Here is a 19,735-nt window from a genome sequence, read left to right on the forward strand (position 1 = left end):
TCTTACAACCATAATTCTTTTACTCTTCATAAAATAAGTTTTGCCAAAAACTATTTTAAAAGTTAAAAATTTTCAAATTTTATAAAATCAGTACATTTTACAGACTTTATAAACTGCTAGAAATCTTTAGTTTAGTTACATGGGTTTTAAAAAGTAAGCCATTATAGCTATCATAGGTGTCACGGCAATGGAAAGTATTCACATAAGTACAATTAGATCCATTTTTGGCAGGATATAAATTTTGTATAGGACGTTACCGGATCTTTTTGCTCAAAAAATGGAAATATTACGGAACCGGGACGAGCAGCTGATTTTTTTTTTTCAAATATGCGTCGATAGTAAGAAATACTTTAACCTCTAAAAGTTAAAAATGCCGCCTTTGCCGTATTGTTTTTTAAAATTAAAATTAAGATTTTTGTGAACAAAAACAATTTTTTTTCAATAAATTTTTATATGTAAAAGAAATTTGTCAAAATTATAATTTAATTTAATAAAGGAATTTCACCAGTAGTGTTAAAAAATACATAAATATAAAATCTGTTATTTTTTCTTTAAGTAACAAAACACTGTTTTAAATGATATTGATCACGATTAAAGTATGCCATTTATTTTCTTGTATGAAAAGATATTTTTAGAAATTTTTTTTTGAAAATCGATAGAGCCGTTTAAAAAAAATAACATTTTTTAAAAAAAAGTTGGTAAGCCATTTTCAGGAAATAATAATAATTAAAAACATGATTTATTGACCAATTTAGAGTTAATAATCGAAAAAGTGGAGAAGATTAAAAGTATGCCATTTATTTTCTTGTATGAAAAGATATTTTTAGAAATTTTTTTTTGAAAATCGATAGAGCCGTTTAAAAAAAATAACATTTTTTAAAAAAAAGTTGGTAAGCCATTTTCAGGAAATAATAATAATTAAAAACATGATTTATTGACCAATTTAGAGTTAATAATCGAAAAAGTGGAGAAGATTAAAATCTTGTTTTCCTTTGGCTTTTTTGCCAAATCAAAACAGGATTTTAATTTTCTCCACTTTTTCGATTAATAATTAAAAACATAATTTCGAAATATTTCACTGACCCGTTATCAAAAAATTGATTTTACAAAAAAAAAATGAAAATTTTATCCAAAAATGTGTTATTGAAAAATTTATTAGATTACTGTTACTTGTATAAAAATTTTCTTTGAAATCCGATTAGTAGTGTACGAGGTAACCAAAGAAAAGGAGGTACTTTTAATAACAGTACAAAAATATTTTTTTTTTATTTCAAAAGTTGGCTCTTATGTGAAATACTGCACACAAATATATTAATCAAAATCTATAGAGAAAAAAAGTTACTTTTCTATTTCCGTTTTCTATTATGGTTAGTTTTTGTCCTAAAAACATTCAATTTCCCCTCTAGGAAATTACAAAAAACTGTTTACTACCAAATTTGAAGAAAATTGCTCCTGTAATTTTGGCTGTAGCTCAAGGTACATACAGATGGACAGACAGACAGAATTGCACCTATGTTACCTATATGTATATCGCAGGGCTGTGAAGAAAAAATTCCCATCATTTAAGTGGTAGAAGCAATTTTCTCACAAACGGACTTAAAACATAAAATAAATATTAATCCAGACGTTTATTCTTATCTGTAAAATTAAAATCAAGTTAATTGAATGAAGTGTTTTTGAAAAACTCAGAATTTAAAAAAATTAAATTGGGCAGGTTCAGAAACGTTAGGGACCAAATATTTAGGTAACTTCTCGGCCTCTGATTGGTCAGCTGTCAAAAAAAAATCCTTACAATTAAGGTAGTTTTATTGGAAAGTTAGTTAGGAAAGTTTTTTTTGTCAACACGACAGCAGACGACCCGATAAAGTAAAATTATATTTCGTTGAAAGCAAAAAAAAAATGAATTCCTACATACATACTCGCATACATATTATTTTCAAAAATTTAAATATTCAAATATTTTATGCTTTTTTTAACAATTGAGGAAAGTTTGGTATTGTGGTTATAAGAAACTTGTTTATAAAAATCTGTCAAGTTTTTGATGAGAAATGATTCGGGTCAAGTTCTTTTCTACACTTTTGCTGCCAAATTCAATGGTTTGCGCGTTCCCCATAATTCCATTCTCTGTCCCTACCCTCCCCTGATTAATATCCAATTTGAAAACATGCCTATTTGTTTTGTCAGCTTTTTTCAAAGTCGAATGTTTGCCTTTTCTTATGCATAAATAAAATGTAATTATTATTATTTTTTTTTATTATTATTTCTTTATATTTTCAAAAAAACGTTATAAATAAATTATTTATTAAAAAAGAATAAAAAACATGGCTTCATGGGCCGTCTGCCGAATTAATTATAAAATTATGTTGCTCTTACAGACAATTGATGAACATAAAGCGGTGGCTAAGACCACAAACAGTTTCATTATTCGTGCTAAGAAATTTTATTCCATCTCCTTAGAACTGCGAGGCTCATTTTTTGGGATTTTCCATTAGCGTAATGAAATTTTAATTTTGGTTTTTAAAATCTTATCCTTGATCTGCAGTACCTATTGTACATCACTATCGCAAGTAAAAGGGTTGATATTTGCTCAAGTTTTTTTTATAGTTAGCATTTGATGCCAAATTTTAAGCTGCCGAATATTACAATAAATCAAACAGAAGAGTTCTTTTTGAAAAAAAAACTTCTTAGAATTTCCAATCTATCAAATCTAATCAATTGACTGACAGCAGGTCTTCCTACTTTTTATAATTATTAATGATTTTTCTTTTCGTTTCAAATATTTATAAGAAAAATGCAGATTATAAACGTTTCGTGATAACCATTGCTATTTTCATATTAACAATAAGCTGCGAAGGGAAAAAACTTTGCTTTAAAAAATCCCAAAATATAATTGATTAATAATAATAATCGATTAGGTTAATTATATAGGTGAACTTATTAACATATTAATATGCTTTTTAAAAAGAATACCAAACTAGAATTCAAGTTGGATTTTCTTATAATTAGCATTTTTTATTACGAAATTTCATGTACCTACATATCTGAAATGTAAGTGCAAGATAATGGTTACAAAGTAATGAAATTTTATCTGGAAGTAGATAAGTATCTAGCAACGGTTGAAGTTGGTGGGTCATATAATGAAAATAGAAATAGAAATGATGTCACAACATTCATCTTTTAATGTTAAGGACATTAAGGATGTTTTTTTGAAAATTCTAAGTATTCGTGATAATGTTATGTATGCCCATAAAACGTGACCTTTTTGTGGGTAGGTAATAAGTCTGAACAAATATTGTGCCCTTAGGCCAAATAAATCTTGATGGATGCTTTCACTAAAATTACTCCCATTGTTCAGATGTTTGTTTTAGTAAATTACTAAAATAATGCTTCACTAACAATACCTCTATTCTTTGACATTTCAAAGCTTTTATTCTGAGGAGGGTATATCTTATTAAAACTAAACTAACAAACGAACTCACGATCAAGTGTAGTTCAAAAGTGATCACGCATATTTATTTACTGTCTCCTCAATAAGCAAAAGAATCGTTGTAAGATTCGGTTCGGTGCAATAAACACACAGTTTCTATCCTTATACTAACGAGGCAATGACATAAAGCGATATTCAATTACAGACATTAAATGCATAGATGATCATTCATTTGTAATTTTGCTGTACCTACTTAAAAAGCCGAATTAACCTTTGTTCGTTGGAAAAAAAAAGTCAAGTCGCATGACTGACAATCTGATGACACTTGCAATTTTGTGGTTGTTTTAGAAGACGTAAAGTGCTATTTACATCCTACAAAAAGAATTCTCGCATGCAATGTTAAATTAAATTGTCATTATATAAATTTTGAGCACACGTTTTCGAATTCAAATTATAATAGAAGGTGTCAACGACTCTCTATAATAAAATAAACATATGCAATTATTATTTTTTTTTATAAGAATTAACCAGGTCAAAAATCTTTACCACGTAAATAGTTAAGCTCTCTATAAGGCATACGTGTAAATTCTTTTCTAGTTTTCTTTTCAGAAGTCACTTATTTTTTGACTCAACATTGTTTTTGCTCCTTGCAATGACCGCTACAGAAGGGTAATTTTTCAGAGCGTTCTTTGATGTTTTATTCGACGTTCTTAAGTACATCGTACATGATTTAGAGCCAAAGAAGATTTTTCCAATTAAGTTCACTTGTACTTGCAAAATAAGAGAATTTTCAAACGAAATTCACGTTTTTTAAAATATAATTTTTTTTTTTTCCTTTTTCTCGGCGTTGTTATGATCTCGATGTCGAGGGGATCATAACTATCCCACGTAACTGCTTCACACTAGTGATCCGCCTGTGGGGTTCGCCGGGTTGACCTCAGAAATCGGCGGCAAGCCTCCCGGTTTTGTATTGTTCCATTTCTAAGGCCAACTGAATGCTGGTGGTTTTGCATTTGCTTGTACCAGGAGTTTTTAGGCCTACCTTTCTTTCTATTTCGTGTTGGAACGTTGTATGATATTGCTTTTTTGACGGGGTTCTCAGGATCTCTCCTTTGAACATGGCAATACCAACTGAGTCGGTCGTGTTCAATTTTTTGGGAGATGGTGTTTTTAACATGAAGGCTTCCTCGGATCTTCGTACTTCTAATCTTATCAAGCTTTGTTACTCCTGCTGTCATACGAAGCATCTTCATCTCAGCTGCCGTTAACTTACTCTCATACTTTTTGTACATTGTCCAACATTGTGAACCGTATGTGAGTGCTGGACGCACAACTGCGGTGTAGAGTCTTCCTTTCAGCTTAGGGGGCATTTTTCGATCACAGAAGATGGCAGAATTTTCCCGCCACTTCATCCACCCTACGCTTACGCGATGATTGATATCGTCATCACAAGTACCTTCGGTATTTATCATAGACCCCAGATATTTAAACTTTTCACACTTGGGAATAAAATATAATATAAATATAAAAATTAAATATTAAAAAAAAAATATTTCTTTGAATTCATTTGCAATGAGGTGAACTCCATTTTCAAATGCGTGAAGTTAATTTGCAAAATGGTGATTAGTTTTTATTCTTGAAAAGCCTGTAGTGCATAAATAACAGTTACTAGCTCAAAAACAGTAATAATAATTTTTCAAAATTTGTTTCATAAAACGTGCTTTGGCACCACTCTAAGAACTTCCTTTAATATCGCCTCAATTGCCATCATACCCCAACGCCCGCAAAAGAATTATAACTTCAAAAATACAAAATAGAGTACGTATACGCCACAGTGTACGTGAACAACGTGCAAATGATGTTAATTACAACATTGGCCTAGATACAAACAAAATTTAAAAAAATACAAACCTTATAGTCTAACCCCCGTATTTATAAACGTTGTTTAAATTTAGAAAATGTGACCAAAAACTTTGTTTATTGTTTTCTTATAGCTGTGAAACTTATACACAAGAGTAGATTGCAAATAATGTGATTATTATTTTTATTAAATAATGGATATTTCCAACAATTTGAAAAAAGTTATGCAGTATATAATTGAGTTCTGAAGAAGTTATTCACGATTTAAATCGAGAAAAAAATTAAAAAATCAATTTTTAAATCGTGAATAACTTCTTCAGAACTCAATTTAGGGAAAATTATTTTATTTTTCTATTCACTTATTTGCTCATCACAAAATTCCAAAGTGAAACAGTCAAATTGAAAAAACACTTCGATTTAAAAAGCTTAATTACTCGAATACGGCTCGTCTGACGAAAATTTTCAATCAGATCTTTTTTGTAGGAAATTTAATTTTATATAAGAAAAAATGAACAGAAATTTTTTTTACTTTGATCGTCTAGCAGTTCTGTTGTAACACATCATATCATGTATAAAAATAAAAAACACCGATGATAGACCTCTTAAAATTATTTTTAACGGCTCAAATTTTCACCAAATTTTTTTTTTCATCATCCTGAACAAGATTTTCGAAGTAACTTTCAAAAAAAAAATATTTTATTTTTTTGGCCCAGTCTACTATACATCAATACAAAAATAATATTCTGACTTTTGTATTAAAATCGCTCTTCAAGGGCTCTTCAAGGACGTCTGGTGGGGGTAAGGCCTTGGCTAAAACGCAAATTTCTCACGCAATTTTAAGGATGTTTAGTGCGATCTTCATACAGTTTTTTGCAAATTTCAATAAATATCTACTCACAAAACTTTTGAGTAGTCTAGATATTGAGTAAAAGAACATTTGAGGCATTCAGAATAATATTGGGTCAATTCCATTTGAAATTTGTCCATTATTTTGATCTTTGAGAAGCTTTTTCTCAGGAATTAAAAGAACTTTTAAAATAAATGTTTCACATATTAGGTCTGTTTAATTAATCTGATCCGCACAAAACAGAAAAGATTAGAAAAGTACAAGTTTTTGTGTTTCATGAAAAAAAACTCGCCCCAACTTGTTCTACAATCTGTCATTTTATGTTTCATGAAGTTGTTCGGCACAGAAAAGTTCAAGTTTTTCTACTCCTACTTTTGGGGTAGAGCAAGTGAGTGAAAAGTATCAATTGTCATTTGTTTGTGTGATTGTGTTAAAAATTAGAGAAAATAAGATTTTAGAGGTGATTTTTTAAAGAATGTTTGATTACTAATTAATAACAAAAACAAATTACGAGAATATTAAAAGTGCTAGTAAATCATTAATTTTATGGCGTTTTCGATTGGCAGTCCGGAAGCGTCCGGAATCATTCTGAAAGCGTTTTATTCGTACAAAACTGACAGTTTTGTGTGAATAAAATTTTTTCAGAATGATTCCGGACGCTTCCGGACTGCCAATCGAAAACGCCATTAGTAAAAAATCATTTCAAGAAATGATTTTTTAATTTAAAATTTTGCAAATCATATAGACAACTGTCAATCTTATTAAATACAAAAGTTGAACTTTTCTGTTCTTTCTTGTTCTGACAGTATTTACAAACTTGTGCTGCTCTGATCTGTTCTGTCCTAGATTTTTTTCATTAATAGCTCTATATCTCCAAAATTTCTTTTTTTAATACTTTTTGACAAAAAAACCGTTTTCTTAAATTTTGTTTCGATATCAGTGTGCTTCCCAAAAAAAAACGTGTGTGTACTATGTACACGCGACTGAAGTTATAACTCTCACTCAATCTCGGAGATGGTGATAGCGTCACGCCGCAAAAGAAGTATATGGAATATGTAACTTTAAAAAACTATTTGACAGTTCGCCATTTGTTTTACAAAAAAAAAAAAAAATTTTTGGAAGGTAGGTACTAATTTTCGCAGTAGCCTTCTAAAAATATGACTTTTTTGCAAACAAATTAGGTGCGTCCCACCAACAAAAAATCTCTGAGGGCTCAATGTCATTTTGAAAGAGAGCAAAATAATTCTGTGGAACAAGTTCCTCACATGAATCCAATTTTTTTTTTTTCAACTGCAACATCACACAATTGCAACTTTTCTTCAAATATTAAATTGTGATACAAAAGTATTTCAAAATAAGTTATTTCGTGAAGTGAGCCCGAAATAATAACATTTTCTTTAAATTTTCATGTTTTTAGCACTTTTATAACTACACACCACCAAACATCAAAACAATAACAAATAAAATTAAAGAAAGAGAAAGAAAACTTTGAAATTGAATCCAAAAAATTTTCGTCTCGAAAATCTCAGAAAAAAAAGTCAGCGCTCAGCTGAGATTTTTTGCCTTACTTAAAAAATCTTTTTTCTCACATTTTGAATTCTATGAAAGTTTTTTGTAATTGTGTTAAAGAATGAAGGGTTTTTTAATTTGAATTGATATGTTATGTTTTCAGAAAAAGCCTAGCAGGTAAATAGTTCGTGAATCAAGTCGTGATCAATACAATCAAATCTAAAAATTTGTTCCCAATCTAAAAGAACACTTTCTTTCAAAAACTTTCATAGTCAGCGTTGTCATAGTCACGAAAAGTAATTGTCTTAGGTGTAGTTGTTCAAATTCTAACATCTTTCCTCAGGGAAACCCCCACTTACCAGGAATATTTGTAGCATGTCGATAGTTGGTCTTATATCCCAAAGTCCGGGCATCAAATTTATAAATAGGTATCTTCTTGGCAAGCTCCACCGAACTACTCTCTTCAATCGACTTGATAGGCGCCAAAGGCAAACTATGTCTGATAGCAAGATAAGGTTCACCAGTGTACTGGACAAGTCTTTCTACTGGCATATAGACAGTATCTTTTTGCCAATCACGACCCTTTCTACTCTTAACAGCGTCTTTTGAAGGATTCACTCCTCCAACTGACCAGAATGCTTCATGTCTGGGATTTAGATCAATTTCAATTTCTGACAAATGAGCGGCATCGGCGCTTAAAGAGTTGATGAGGGTTCTGTTGAGGTTTTCGACTATAATCTGTCCTAAAAGCTTGTCTTTTTGTTGGGCAGACAATGAGCTATCATAACCATATCTTTCCCTGGAAACAAGATTAATTTAAACCCAAATTTATTGAAAAAACAAAATCAAAGAAACGTACTTGAAAAACTCATTGGAATACTCAATAGCATCTTGAATATTTGCCGAAACTGATTTGACAAATGATTCCATTTGAGTTTTACTAGCTTCATCGGCTTTTGTCGCTGTATTTGGTAACTTTTCATAACCTTCGAAAACTGTCCTTGTATAATGTTGATTAAGTGGAAGACAATTATAAGGATTCTCTTCGGAATTCAACATAATTGTCTTGAATCCATAATATCTTGGCATATTTATCTTTATCAATTTCTCTTCAATTGTTGGGACAGCTTTAATTTGTTCATGCCATGATTGTTTTTCACGTTTCATGCGTGCTTCGCGGCTAAGTTCCAAGATTTCGGGATATTCCGGTTTGTCTGTGTATTCATCAGAATTTGATTTTGGTTGGGGTTGTGCAGATAGGAATCGTTTTGGTTCAAGTGATTGGCCCAGGTAATGACACCGAGTGGTGCTTCTTTTTAATGCAAACATTTTTTGAAAAATATTTTTTCAAAAAATGGTCATGGGAAATGGAAAATCAAATGCAAAAATTTTGGTTTACTTTCTATCACTCGTTTTAATTCTATCACTCGACTCGAATGACAGCTTTTGCTGTCATTCTTGTCCTTCTTATTCATGGGTTGATTCAAACTGTATTATCGACGCACGACAGGGTGACTCTAATTTTTTTGTTTGTGTTTAATTTTTTTAATTGTGGTTGGATTATTTAAAATTTTTTTTGGAGCTTGTGATTAACAATAATTTTGTTAGTTTTTCATACTTCCACGCTGCAAAGGAAGTAAAGCGGTCATTTTTATAAGTTTTTTTTTTTTTTTTAAGAGTAAAAGTACTCATCTCAATTTTTATTTGGCACGTAGACATTGGATTTGTTTTCTTTATTTCCCAGTATTAAATAAATTCTTTTTTTTACCCATTTGACTCCTTTTGTCAGTTATTAGTGTTTTTCTTTATTAATTCAGAAATGAAACCCTGGAGTCAAACTACGGCATACGTTCGTTAACGTTTTGACTATTGCTCTCTCTATTTAATCAGAAGAAAATGATAGAGACATAAAACGTCAATACGTTAACGTACGTATGCCGCAGTTCGACCCCTGAGCTGTCAAAAAATTGTGTTCCTTTTTATCTCATTTTTCGTTCTGAACATGTTCAGAGCGCGCTCTGTGTACTCAAAAATAGCTGAACAGACCGAGTTGAATGCTGAAACCAAACATTTGTGAAATATGAGGATGCTGATTTTCTTCAAAAACTAAAAATTTTTTTTTTCAATATAACTAAAATGAGATAAATTCGCAAAACTTTCTAACTTCGAATGTCAAACCTTTGAGACGATTTCACAAATTATGTCTGTTCAAATATTAAAATAATTTTTGTTCTATACGATTTGACATTCAAAATTAGATAATTTGCGAATTTATCACATTTTAGCTATAGTGAAAGCATCATTTCAAGGTCAAGAAAACTTTAAAAATTTTATCCAAATTTAATGTTCTTCAAAATAATGGAATGGAACATGACTGGAATATTAAACAATGTAAACCAAGTGAAGCGTTTCATATGTCATCCCTGTGATATTACTTCGACTGTCACTCATTCGATTGTCAATTGTCATGTACTGTTTGCCGTTTGCGCACCACAAACAAGAGAAAACCTACCATGTTTGTTTAAAAAGCATTTTTCGTGAAAGAAAAAGTGTGTCTTATGCAGGGTTGCAACAAAGCTCAAAAGTGAGCTGAGCTCAGCTCACAGCTCAGCTCAAATTTTGAGCTAGCTCATTTTTGAGCTAGGTACCATAGCACAGCTCATTTGAGCTGAGCTGAAATTGAGCTGAAAGTGAGCTGAGCTGATGGTTGAGCTGAGCTGTCGGTGAGCTGAGCTGTTGGGTGAGCTAAGGTAAAGTGAGCTGAGCTGTGATAGGTGAGAGGTTACATTGATTTTTGTTTGGAAAGTATAATGAAAAATGAAGATATTTTAAACTTTTGTAAAACACCATAGCTTAAGATGTTTGGTTCTAGTTATTAATGGAATTATTTTTATAGAATTATAATTATATTATTTTTATTACTAGTTGAAAATTTGGTAAAATGTTTATGACGCGTTTGGTCCATGAATGGGTTTGAAGTTATTGTTATCACAGTTCAATGAAAAAGATATACAATGTATAGGTAATTATGTCGTGCAATATGGATAGGATGGGATATGAAAGGGTATGCATTTATTTTTTATTTTATTACTGTCACGCGTTTATTTTTGAATGAGTTTTGTGGTTTCTCAATCAGGTAGTTCGATAGATTATTTTTTATTAGGGGTTGAAATATTAAAATATTATTTTATTTATTAGGTATATCATAAACAAATATATTTTGTGGTTTCTGAAAACAGGTAGTTTTAAGTGTGTGGTGGACCTAATACCGAAAATATATTAGTTTTAATATCCAGAAGTTTTTTCGCGCCCCCAACTTCCAACGCCTATATCTCGGAATTTTGGAAAAAATGAAAAAAAAAAAATTTTGATGCCAAGGTAGCGGGGACTCTAACCTATATTTGGGTACAATTCCCATCACTGTAGGTCCACGCGTTCTCAAACCAGGAGAACTTAAAGGTAAAAAAAAAGATAAGCCCGATTCTGAACAAAAAGACATGATGTGGCGGTTTAACACGGAAGCAGATTTTTTAAAAATCTGACAATGTGCAAAGCGTAGGCCCATGACACAAGCTATCATTTGGCATCACTCCCAAAAATGTCTCTCAAGCCGTTTAGCTTCCAGGAGCGTTCAAAGATTCGGGGATTTTTCGAAAAAAAATTTTACCCCAACTTTCAAACGCGATTTTCTCGGAATTTTGAAAAAAATCCAAAAACCGGATTATACCACTATCGGGTAGCTGAGAATATAAACTTTCATATGACACAACTCCCATGTCTCTAGGTCAAAGCGTTCAGCTCCCAGAAGCTTTTTCGCGCCCCCAACTTCCAACGCCTATATCTCGGAATTTTTTTTATGATAAAAAAAGAAATATTTTACTAAAAAAATAGAAATAGTTTTACTATTAAAAAAAAAACAAGAAAAAGATCACGAAAAATTATCTGTTTTATTTATAAAAATATCCATGTGTTAAAATAATTCCATTAATAACTAGAACCAAACATCTTAAGCAATGGTGTTTTATAAAAGTTTAAAATATATTCATATTTCATTATACTTTCCAAATAAAAATCAATGTAACCTCTCACCCATCAGAGCTCAGCTCACTTTATCTTAGCTCACCCAACAGCTCAGCTCACTTTCAGCTCACTTTTAGCTCACTTTCAGCTCACTTTTAACTCACTTTCAGCTCACTTTCCTGTGCTTTTAATTTAAAGAGAATTTGGTGTGCAAAGTTATATTTCCAAAATAAATAGTAAAATATTTTGTTTTATTATTTTACAATTGAAATTTTTGTCGTAAAAAAAAATAATAACAAACAAAATTTTGTAGTAGGTACCATCTAATAAGCTAGATGACAGTTAATCCTTGTGAAAGTTCTTAACAGAGGAGTAAATTTTCATCCGTCGCCGCTAAATAAGTGTAAAGGCTTGGCCACACCGGAGGGTACGCGGTAGAGGTACAGGTAACGGTACGGGTATTTGTATGGAAAAAATTCCAAACTGACACATCAACGTTCGGGTGTGGAATTTTTTTAATACAAATATCGTTGCCGCTACCCTTACCGCTACCGCGTACCCTCCGGTGTGGCCAAGCCTTAAAGGCTTGGCCACACCGAAGGATGCGGTAGCGGTATGGGTAATTGTATGAAAAAAATTCCAAACATCACCGTTCAGATGTGGAATTTTTTTCAAACAATTACCCGTACCGGTACCGAAAGTACCCTTCGGTGTGGCCAAGCCTTAAAGGCTTGGCCACACCGAAGGGTACATACGGTAGCGGTACGGGTAATTGTATGAAAAAAATTCCACATCTGAACGTTGATGTGTCAGTTTTGAATTTTTTTCATACAAGTACCCGTACCGCTACCGCATGTACCCTTCGGTGTGGCCAAGCCTTAAAGGCTTGGCCACACCGGAGGGTATGCGGTAGCGGTACGGGTAGAGGTAACGGTACTTGTATGAAAAAAATTCCAAACTGACATATCAACGTTCAGATGTGGAATTTTTTTCATACAAATATCGTTACCGCTACCCGTACCTACACCGCATACCCTCCGGTGTGGCCAAGCCTTAAAGGCTTGACCACATCGGAAGGTATTTGGTAGCGGTACGGGTAGCGGTAAAGATATTTTTGTATTTAACAAATTCTACATCTGAACGTTGATGTGTCAGTTTGGATTGGAATTTTTTTCATACAAGTATCCGTACCGTCATGCCGACTTTTCACGAGTCGATTTTAGCTGCACGATATGTCGGTCGAATAGGATTTTTCTATGAGGAATGTCACTTTATTCGTCTGCGACTTACGTTCACACGAGTCGGAAAGCTTCGTCGCACGGCAAAAGTCAACTCGTGAAAAGTCCCCATTACCCGTACCGCTACCGCGTACCTTCTGGTGTGACCAAGCCTTAATTTCAAAAAGATTATTTGAATCACCCTATGTTACTACCTTGCCGACAATTTTTTGTTTTGATTTCATGTGATTAGGGGGGTTCACATTAACCAACTTACCGGACAGACCGATTGTCATTTGGCCTGATGGCCGTTTTATATTTTTCGTTCACACTCATCAGATAATTTTTATCAAAACCCATTTTTCAGCTTATTTTTAATGTATCTTTACCCTATTCTGCTCTAAAATTAGAGAGAATGGATTATCACTGTCTGCCGGACAGACATGTCGTTTAATCGACTAACATGTCCGTCCGACCACCAAAAAATCAAAATTTTTTGAAAACCATCCGGCAAACCGGACAGGCTGTCGGATGGGTGTTCACATTATCAAAACAACATCAGATCAGACCAAATGGCGGCTGGTCTGTCCGGTAAGTTGGTCAATGTGAACCCCCCTATTAGAAGCACCGTTAATCCCTTTGACATTTCTTGTCAAAAAAGAAATTTTTACTCCAACGCCGCAAAAGAAGTTATAACTTCAAAAATAATTGAATAAAATGTTCTTTAAAAATATTCTTCCTCTAAACGCTTCAGTGAACCTTATTTGGTGAGTAACTCCATAAAATACTATTTTCTATTAGTCATTATAATTTTAAGCGCTTCAATAAACCTTTTTCGTAACCTTGGAATTAATTGAAATTTAGAATACAAAAAAATATTTTTAAAAATAAATTCTGTAACTGAAATTATCTTGAAAACTTGATAATGGCATTTCCTTACCTAAATCGTTTAAGTATTGTATTTTGACAACCGTCTAATTGCAATAATAATAATGTCGCCTGCCAAGAGTATCTTAGAAAATTGCTCATATGGAACAAAACATATAACAACAACAGCAACAATGGATATGGCTAAAAACATGCAATCCATACAAATTACTTGATAAACTGACAAATGATCACGATGTCATGAATTGTTAGTATCTACTTACGAAGATAAACAATTTTGATAATAATGAAAGAAGAAAATTTAAAAGTCTTTGTAAACAATTCAAAATTGTTTAAATTTTGAATCAAATTATCAAATGAAACATATATTTGATTTTAATTTATGATTTATTACAATTTTGTATTCACACTTAAAAATCATTAAAAGAAATGGTTGGTGTTTCCGCAAAGAGACTTAAAATTTAAAAAAAACAATATTTTTTCCAAGCAAAAATTGTGTTATTTTTTAACAAAAAAGTATTTATATTTATAGCGATAGGTACACAAAAAGTTTTACAGGATAGTTGTAGAGATTTTTATGGTGAACAATCTTTTCTCGGACACTTTTTTCAAAATTTTGATAGAAAGTGCTAAAAAATTTAAAAAAAAGTGCTAAAAATTAATAAATTTGTTTTTTTTTTTAATTGTAACTTTTTAATATTCAGAATATCGAAAAAGTGTTCTTAACATTAAAGACGGAAAATTTAATTGTCTTCGTTTATTGTATTACCAACTTTGACCTAAGATGACTAGAAGTCGTTATACTTTTCTAATAAAAACTAGAATCCAAGATGGCGGCGAAAAGGTGAATGATATTCAACCAATTCTCTTTCGAATGAGAAAAAAAAATTTGGGGGTGGTGTGTATGAAAGATTGGACTCTATTTTGGCAAATGGAAGACGACGTAAGATGATTTAACATATATTTATAACAAATGAAAACAAGGACGTACAAACTGTTCACATAAAAATAAAAATTTTGTATTAGTAAATGAGTACTCAATCAAATGATGCGGAGTGTAAAAAAGCAATCCATATCTTCTTTAGAATGATGCTCGTTCTAGTAGTTATAGATACTTAATAAATAATATCAAAAGCTAAAGTTGAATGAGTTATCACCTCCAACTCTTTTCGCATGCGATTCATAGAATATTTATTAGAAAAAATGCAAAATAACTCTCAGGAAATCTTTGCTCATTAATATTTACATTAACAAAATAATAATCTCACTATACAATGATATTGCCATCTAAATTGCAGAGAAGTGAGGCAAATATCCATAGTAATAGTAGAGATACTACAACTGATCGTGTGTACAAATACACGCGCCTAAAGAAACACCAAACACCTGCTGGTAGCGGCCGGCGAGCGTCCCTCTGTGTACTTTTTTCATTTTGTGCTTTATGATCTCGCACTTTTGCCAGTTTATAGATTCTATATAAAACCAAATGACAAAAGCTCAGATAGATTCAGTTCTAATCATTGTGAAGATTTACTTAGTCCGCTAAAGTTCTAAGACTTTAGCAACTATAGCTTGCTACCTACATACATTTCGTCCTTTTAACGGATAACGGTTCAAAACTTGGATATTATAATTGTTTTGTGGATTGAATACGAATTGTTGGATTAAATCTGTGTCCTTTTGAAATGTAAGAAAATAATGGATAGTGGTGTTAAGTTAAAATAATATTTTAATTTTTTTAATTTTAATTTTTTCTGAATGAAAATGTGAAGATTTATTAATTTTGAAGATTTATTAATTTATTATCAAATCAAAATACATACCTAAATTTTGTGTATGTGATCCGTGAAAAAAAGTGTATTTCTGATTTTAAAAAAAATTCATAAATCCTTTAGATATAACAATGAACAATGGTTAACATGATTTTGAATACAACTTGTTTAAAAATCCACTAAGGATAATGTCCTTCCTATCACTCGAAGTCAGTCAAAACAATTTTGATTCGTATGATTCTTTCAATCATATTCTCTGAAATCAACATTTTAATTTTGTATGGGGTCTAAAATTTTGCACCAAATGCATACTAGGCTTTATTCATTAAGATTTTTTCGGCATTATTATTTAAAACGAAATTAAGTTTCTGTTACCATTTTTCTTTTGAAATTTTTGATTAAATTAAAAAATATAATGCTGCTAGAGTTCGAGTGACTTAAATTTTTAAATTTTTTAATTTAAAAATTTAGTAAATTAACAAACAGCATCTTAAATGAATTTAATGTTCACAAAAAATTTGCAATCAGTTTTCTTTTATTGTCGATGCTTTTTTGGAGTTTTTCTCTAAATCGTTAGAGCCGTTAAAAAATTGTTAAAAAAAAAAATAAAAAATGAATTTAAAATAGAGTTGGTATTTCATTTCTCAGTAATTATTCATTAACATTTAAAACCAAATTTTCAAACAAATCAATGTTTTCGGAAATTTTATTTTTCAAAAAAAAAAATTATTTTTGTGTGTATCGAAAAATTAAAATTTAAAAAAAAATTAATTAATTTAATATTGTATAAATTCTTCTCTTTAAAAATTCGTTGAAATTGAACTAGTCATTTGGAAGAAACTCAGAATTAAAAAAAAAAAAACCGTTCTTTGGAAGATACCTATAATAATAGTGTTTTTTTAGCCTAATTGTAAAATTTGGCCTAAAAAGTGAATAAGTACAAAAGTGAACATTTTCAAACGTATTTTAAAATGGTTTTCCCGGGTGGGCAGCATAAAAGTATGATACAAACAGGTTATTTTTTTTTTCTATAAAACAATTTGTATACCTAGAGTCTTTTTCTCAAAAAAATTGCGCTAGTGAGAAAAAAAATGTTTTTACTTTTGTACTTTTTTAAAATTGGTGAATGTGGTTAAGCATTAATATTAATAAATTTTAATTCTCGATTTTTTTAAAATCTTATTAGGAGTCGTTTTTGAGAAACGATTGATTGGCCGTCCAGAACCGTCTGAAATCTTTAAGAAGTCTTCTGAAATTGTTTTATTCGCACGACCATGAAAGACAGAATTCCAAACCAGAATTCACTCAAAATCACTAATATTTAAATAAATTAATCTTCAAATAAAATTTCAGAATTGGGTAAAGACAATTCAAACTGCTTTATTGGATTTCAGAATGAATAAATCCTTGAGTGAAATCAATCGAAAACGACATTATCCGAAAACGATAAAAACAAAAACGATTTCTCCAAAATTGAAATATGTCAGGTAACTTACCTAATTTTTGGTACTAAAAACTAATCACAAAAACCCGTCCGTAGAATCTCCAAAAACTGTAACATTTTGAAGTGGATTGATACATCTATTTGGATTGTAGCTCCATATAGGTATACAGAAACAGATACAGACTAGACGATTTTTGTTTTTTTTTTGTTTTTGATTAAACATTTTTGAACAAATTATGAAATTTTGTTATAAAAAGTTGCTTTAAAATGACATTCCAAGTTTTAATGGTAAAGGATGGATAAGCCTGAAATGGCTGATACGTTCTCTTTCGCCACAACTAGGAGTGAATGAATTTTATCAATTTGGTTTTTTTTTTAATTATTTTCTTCAATTATCACTCGTAAGCAGTTATAAATTTTTCATTGCTGTTGGACCTTTTCTTTAAAAATTGTTGAAATTTGTTTATCGACGCAAAATGTGAAGAAAACATTTTTTTTCTATGAAGGGTGTTTTTTTTAATGGTGGTTAATTTGTTTTACTCATTTTTGCAATTTGAAGAATTTTGAAAATTTAGTAAGTTTTTTTTAATAAAATTCAAAACTGTTTCCTATTAAAAACAGGGGTGATATAATAATTGTCCTTGCGCCATCTATATTTTTCAAAAACACTTTTGCCAGCTACAAAATAATAACGAACTTTAAGCACATAAACATTAGTTGATATGTTTAAATTCATCCATAAAAAACAAACCTAATTAGATAATTAATATTCTGTAACCGAACAATTCCAAATCGTTCCATGTAAGAATATACTCATAGAACTATTGTGCAACTTGTGAATGCAAATTAACTGATTATTTAGTGTTGATAATAGTAGTTATTGTTATTTTGTTAGTTGAGAAAATTTCAATGGCGGGTCAAGTTATAAGCATATAAAACATTTAATAGTTTATATTTCTTATTTATTAGTTGCATGCTAATTATAAATACAAAATTAAAAATACATAAAAGCAAAATAAATTTTTTAATTTTCGTTTCGTGATTCAAAATCATAAATTTAATAGTTGTAAGAATTTCAACGCTGCTTTTACAAATTTGTATTTATTTATTTAAACTTTTAATTATGCTTTGATTTCAGATAAGCTAAAAATGGAGTGCAAGCAGTTCTTAACGCTTTTCTTATTACTAGCTGTGTTTGATAGTTATTTGGCGGAATCTCCAAAGATTCGTGAGCTCTTATTTATGATTTGGAAACATTCATTTTTTTTAACTATTTAAACTTTCTATTAAGCCGACTACATTCACATTTGCCATCGAAGCGATCCCAAAATCAATGAGTGCATTCGAAACACTGTTCACGATATGAGACCGTATTTGGGTGATGGTATTAAAGAACTCAATGTTCCTCCATTAGAACCTCTTTATATTGGTGATCTAAACATATTGGATGGTGGACAAAATGGCTTTACTATTAAAACGAAAAATTTGAATATTTTTGGTGCTGCAAACTTTGAAATCAAGAAGTTGACGTAAGAATACTGATGAACCTCAACATCGATTGAATATTTCTGAACAATTTTTTTTTTTTATTTAGTGCACTAGACCAAGGTAGACACATAGATTTTGAAATGGTTCTACCAAGACTCCATGGAGAAGGGACTTACGATGTTAGTGGGCAGCTTTTGGCACTCCCTCTTAAAGGCAATGGAAGATTTAGCGGAAATTTTAGTAAGTACCAGATTTTTTTCACAACTAAACTTAAAAACTCTTTTAATCAATATTTTCTTTACTACAGCTAACTTTACTGCATTCGTAAAAGTATTGTTTGATATTAAAACTGACAAGGATAATGTTGATCGTGTTGGCATTCAGAATTTAGAAGTAAAAATTAAAATGGGAAAAGGACGAATTCGTTTGTATAATTTGTTCAATGGTGACAAAACACTTGGCGATATCATCAATGAAACAATCAATCAGAATTTCGAGACATTCACTATGGAATTAATTCCACCAATTGAACGTGCTTTGGAGAAGAAATTCTTTACGATAGCTGGTAAAATTATGGAAACATTTACTTATGATGAACTTTTCCCTGTGTAAAAGAGGACATAAAACTCAGCATTATCTCAGGATGTGATAGCTTTTTATATACACATAAGAAAAAAAACGAAAATTTACATTTTTAAATCAATTGTTTTTTTTTTTAGTTTAATTGAATATAATTTACGTTAATTGATTTTAAATGTTGAGTTTTATTTTGTTTTTTATTTTTTGCTTGCGATATAGCTTCGTATAAAAAATAAAATGCACGTCTGGGGTCGCACGTACTTGCTCTTGCAGTTCAAAGCACTTTAATACTAGTTTACTTTAAGATTTTAAGAGCTGGCTCTATATAAATGTAAAAAAAAATTGATATTGGCGAAGAGACGACATTTAAGGCAAAATTTTGTTGAATGAAAACAAAAATTTTATTTGACTTTTTTGGAAATAAATAAAAATGCAGTTTTATTGTAATCGCTTTGAATATCACGTCTGCAAAGTTTAATTAAAATCGTTAGAGCCGTTTTTGAGATATTTGGTTTAAATTGAAAAATTTGTATGGGCGGTACACTTTCTAAGCGAGATATAAAAAAAAAAACAAATAAAATCAACTTTCAGAATTCCATAAAAATCAGCTGTACCAAATTTGAAGAAAATCCGTCCACCCGTTTAGGCTGTGGAATGTGTAAAGATGGACCCATAACCGCACGA

At 30.8% G+C, this 19,735-nt stretch overlaps 2 protein-coding genes across 2 annotated transcripts in view; one reads left to right on the forward strand and one right to left on the reverse strand.

The window, feature by feature from the left end:
* LOC129914878 (uncharacterized) overlaps positions 1-9,729 on the reverse strand; it is a 52,570-nt gene extending 42,841 nt beyond the window's left edge. Inside the window, exons 1-3 of the mRNA XM_055994300.1 lie at positions 9,332-9,729; positions 8,503-9,268; positions 8,003-8,442 (exon numbers count right to left, since the gene is read on the reverse strand). Coding sequence (XP_055850275.1) covers positions 8,003-8,442; positions 8,503-8,972 — 910 coding nt within the window. The 5' untranslated portion in view covers positions 8,973-9,268; positions 9,332-9,729. The remainder of the gene's footprint in view (positions 1-8,002; positions 8,443-8,502; positions 9,269-9,331) is intronic.
* Positions 9,730-15,270: 5,541 nt separating this feature from the next.
* LOC129914882 (protein takeout) lies at positions 15,271-19,172 on the forward strand. The gene is made up of 5 exons (XM_055994330.1): positions 15,271-15,455; positions 18,123-18,212; positions 18,276-18,513; positions 18,579-18,712; positions 18,780-19,172. Exons 2-5 carry the CDS (start codon positions 18,134-18,136, stop codon positions 19,082-19,084), a joined length of 756 nt encoding a protein of 251 aa, XP_055850305.1. The 5' UTR covers positions 15,271-15,455; positions 18,123-18,133; the 3' UTR covers positions 19,085-19,172.
* Positions 19,173-19,735: the final 563 nt, after the last annotated feature.

This window comes from Episyrphus balteatus, chromosome 3, assembly GCF_945859705.1.
Source record: "Episyrphus balteatus chromosome 3, idEpiBalt1.1, whole genome shotgun sequence".
Classification (NCBI taxonomy): Eukaryota; Metazoa; Arthropoda; class Insecta; order Diptera; family Syrphidae; genus Episyrphus; species Episyrphus balteatus.

Excerpts from the sequence above, each read along its gene's own strand:
- LOC129914882 (XM_055994330.1), top strand. The coding sequence starts at position 18,134 with ATGGAGTGCAAGCAGTTCTTAACGCTTTTCTTATTACTAGCTGTGTTT. Across the intron at positions 18,213-18,275 it reads GGCGGAATCTCCAAAGATTC|CCGACTACATTCACATTTGC; the intron begins GTGAGCTCTTAT and ends CTTTCTATTAAG. Across the intron at positions 18,713-18,779 it reads AAGATTTAGCGGAAATTTTA|CTAACTTTACTGCATTCGTA; the intron begins GTAAGTACCAGA and ends TCTTTACTACAG.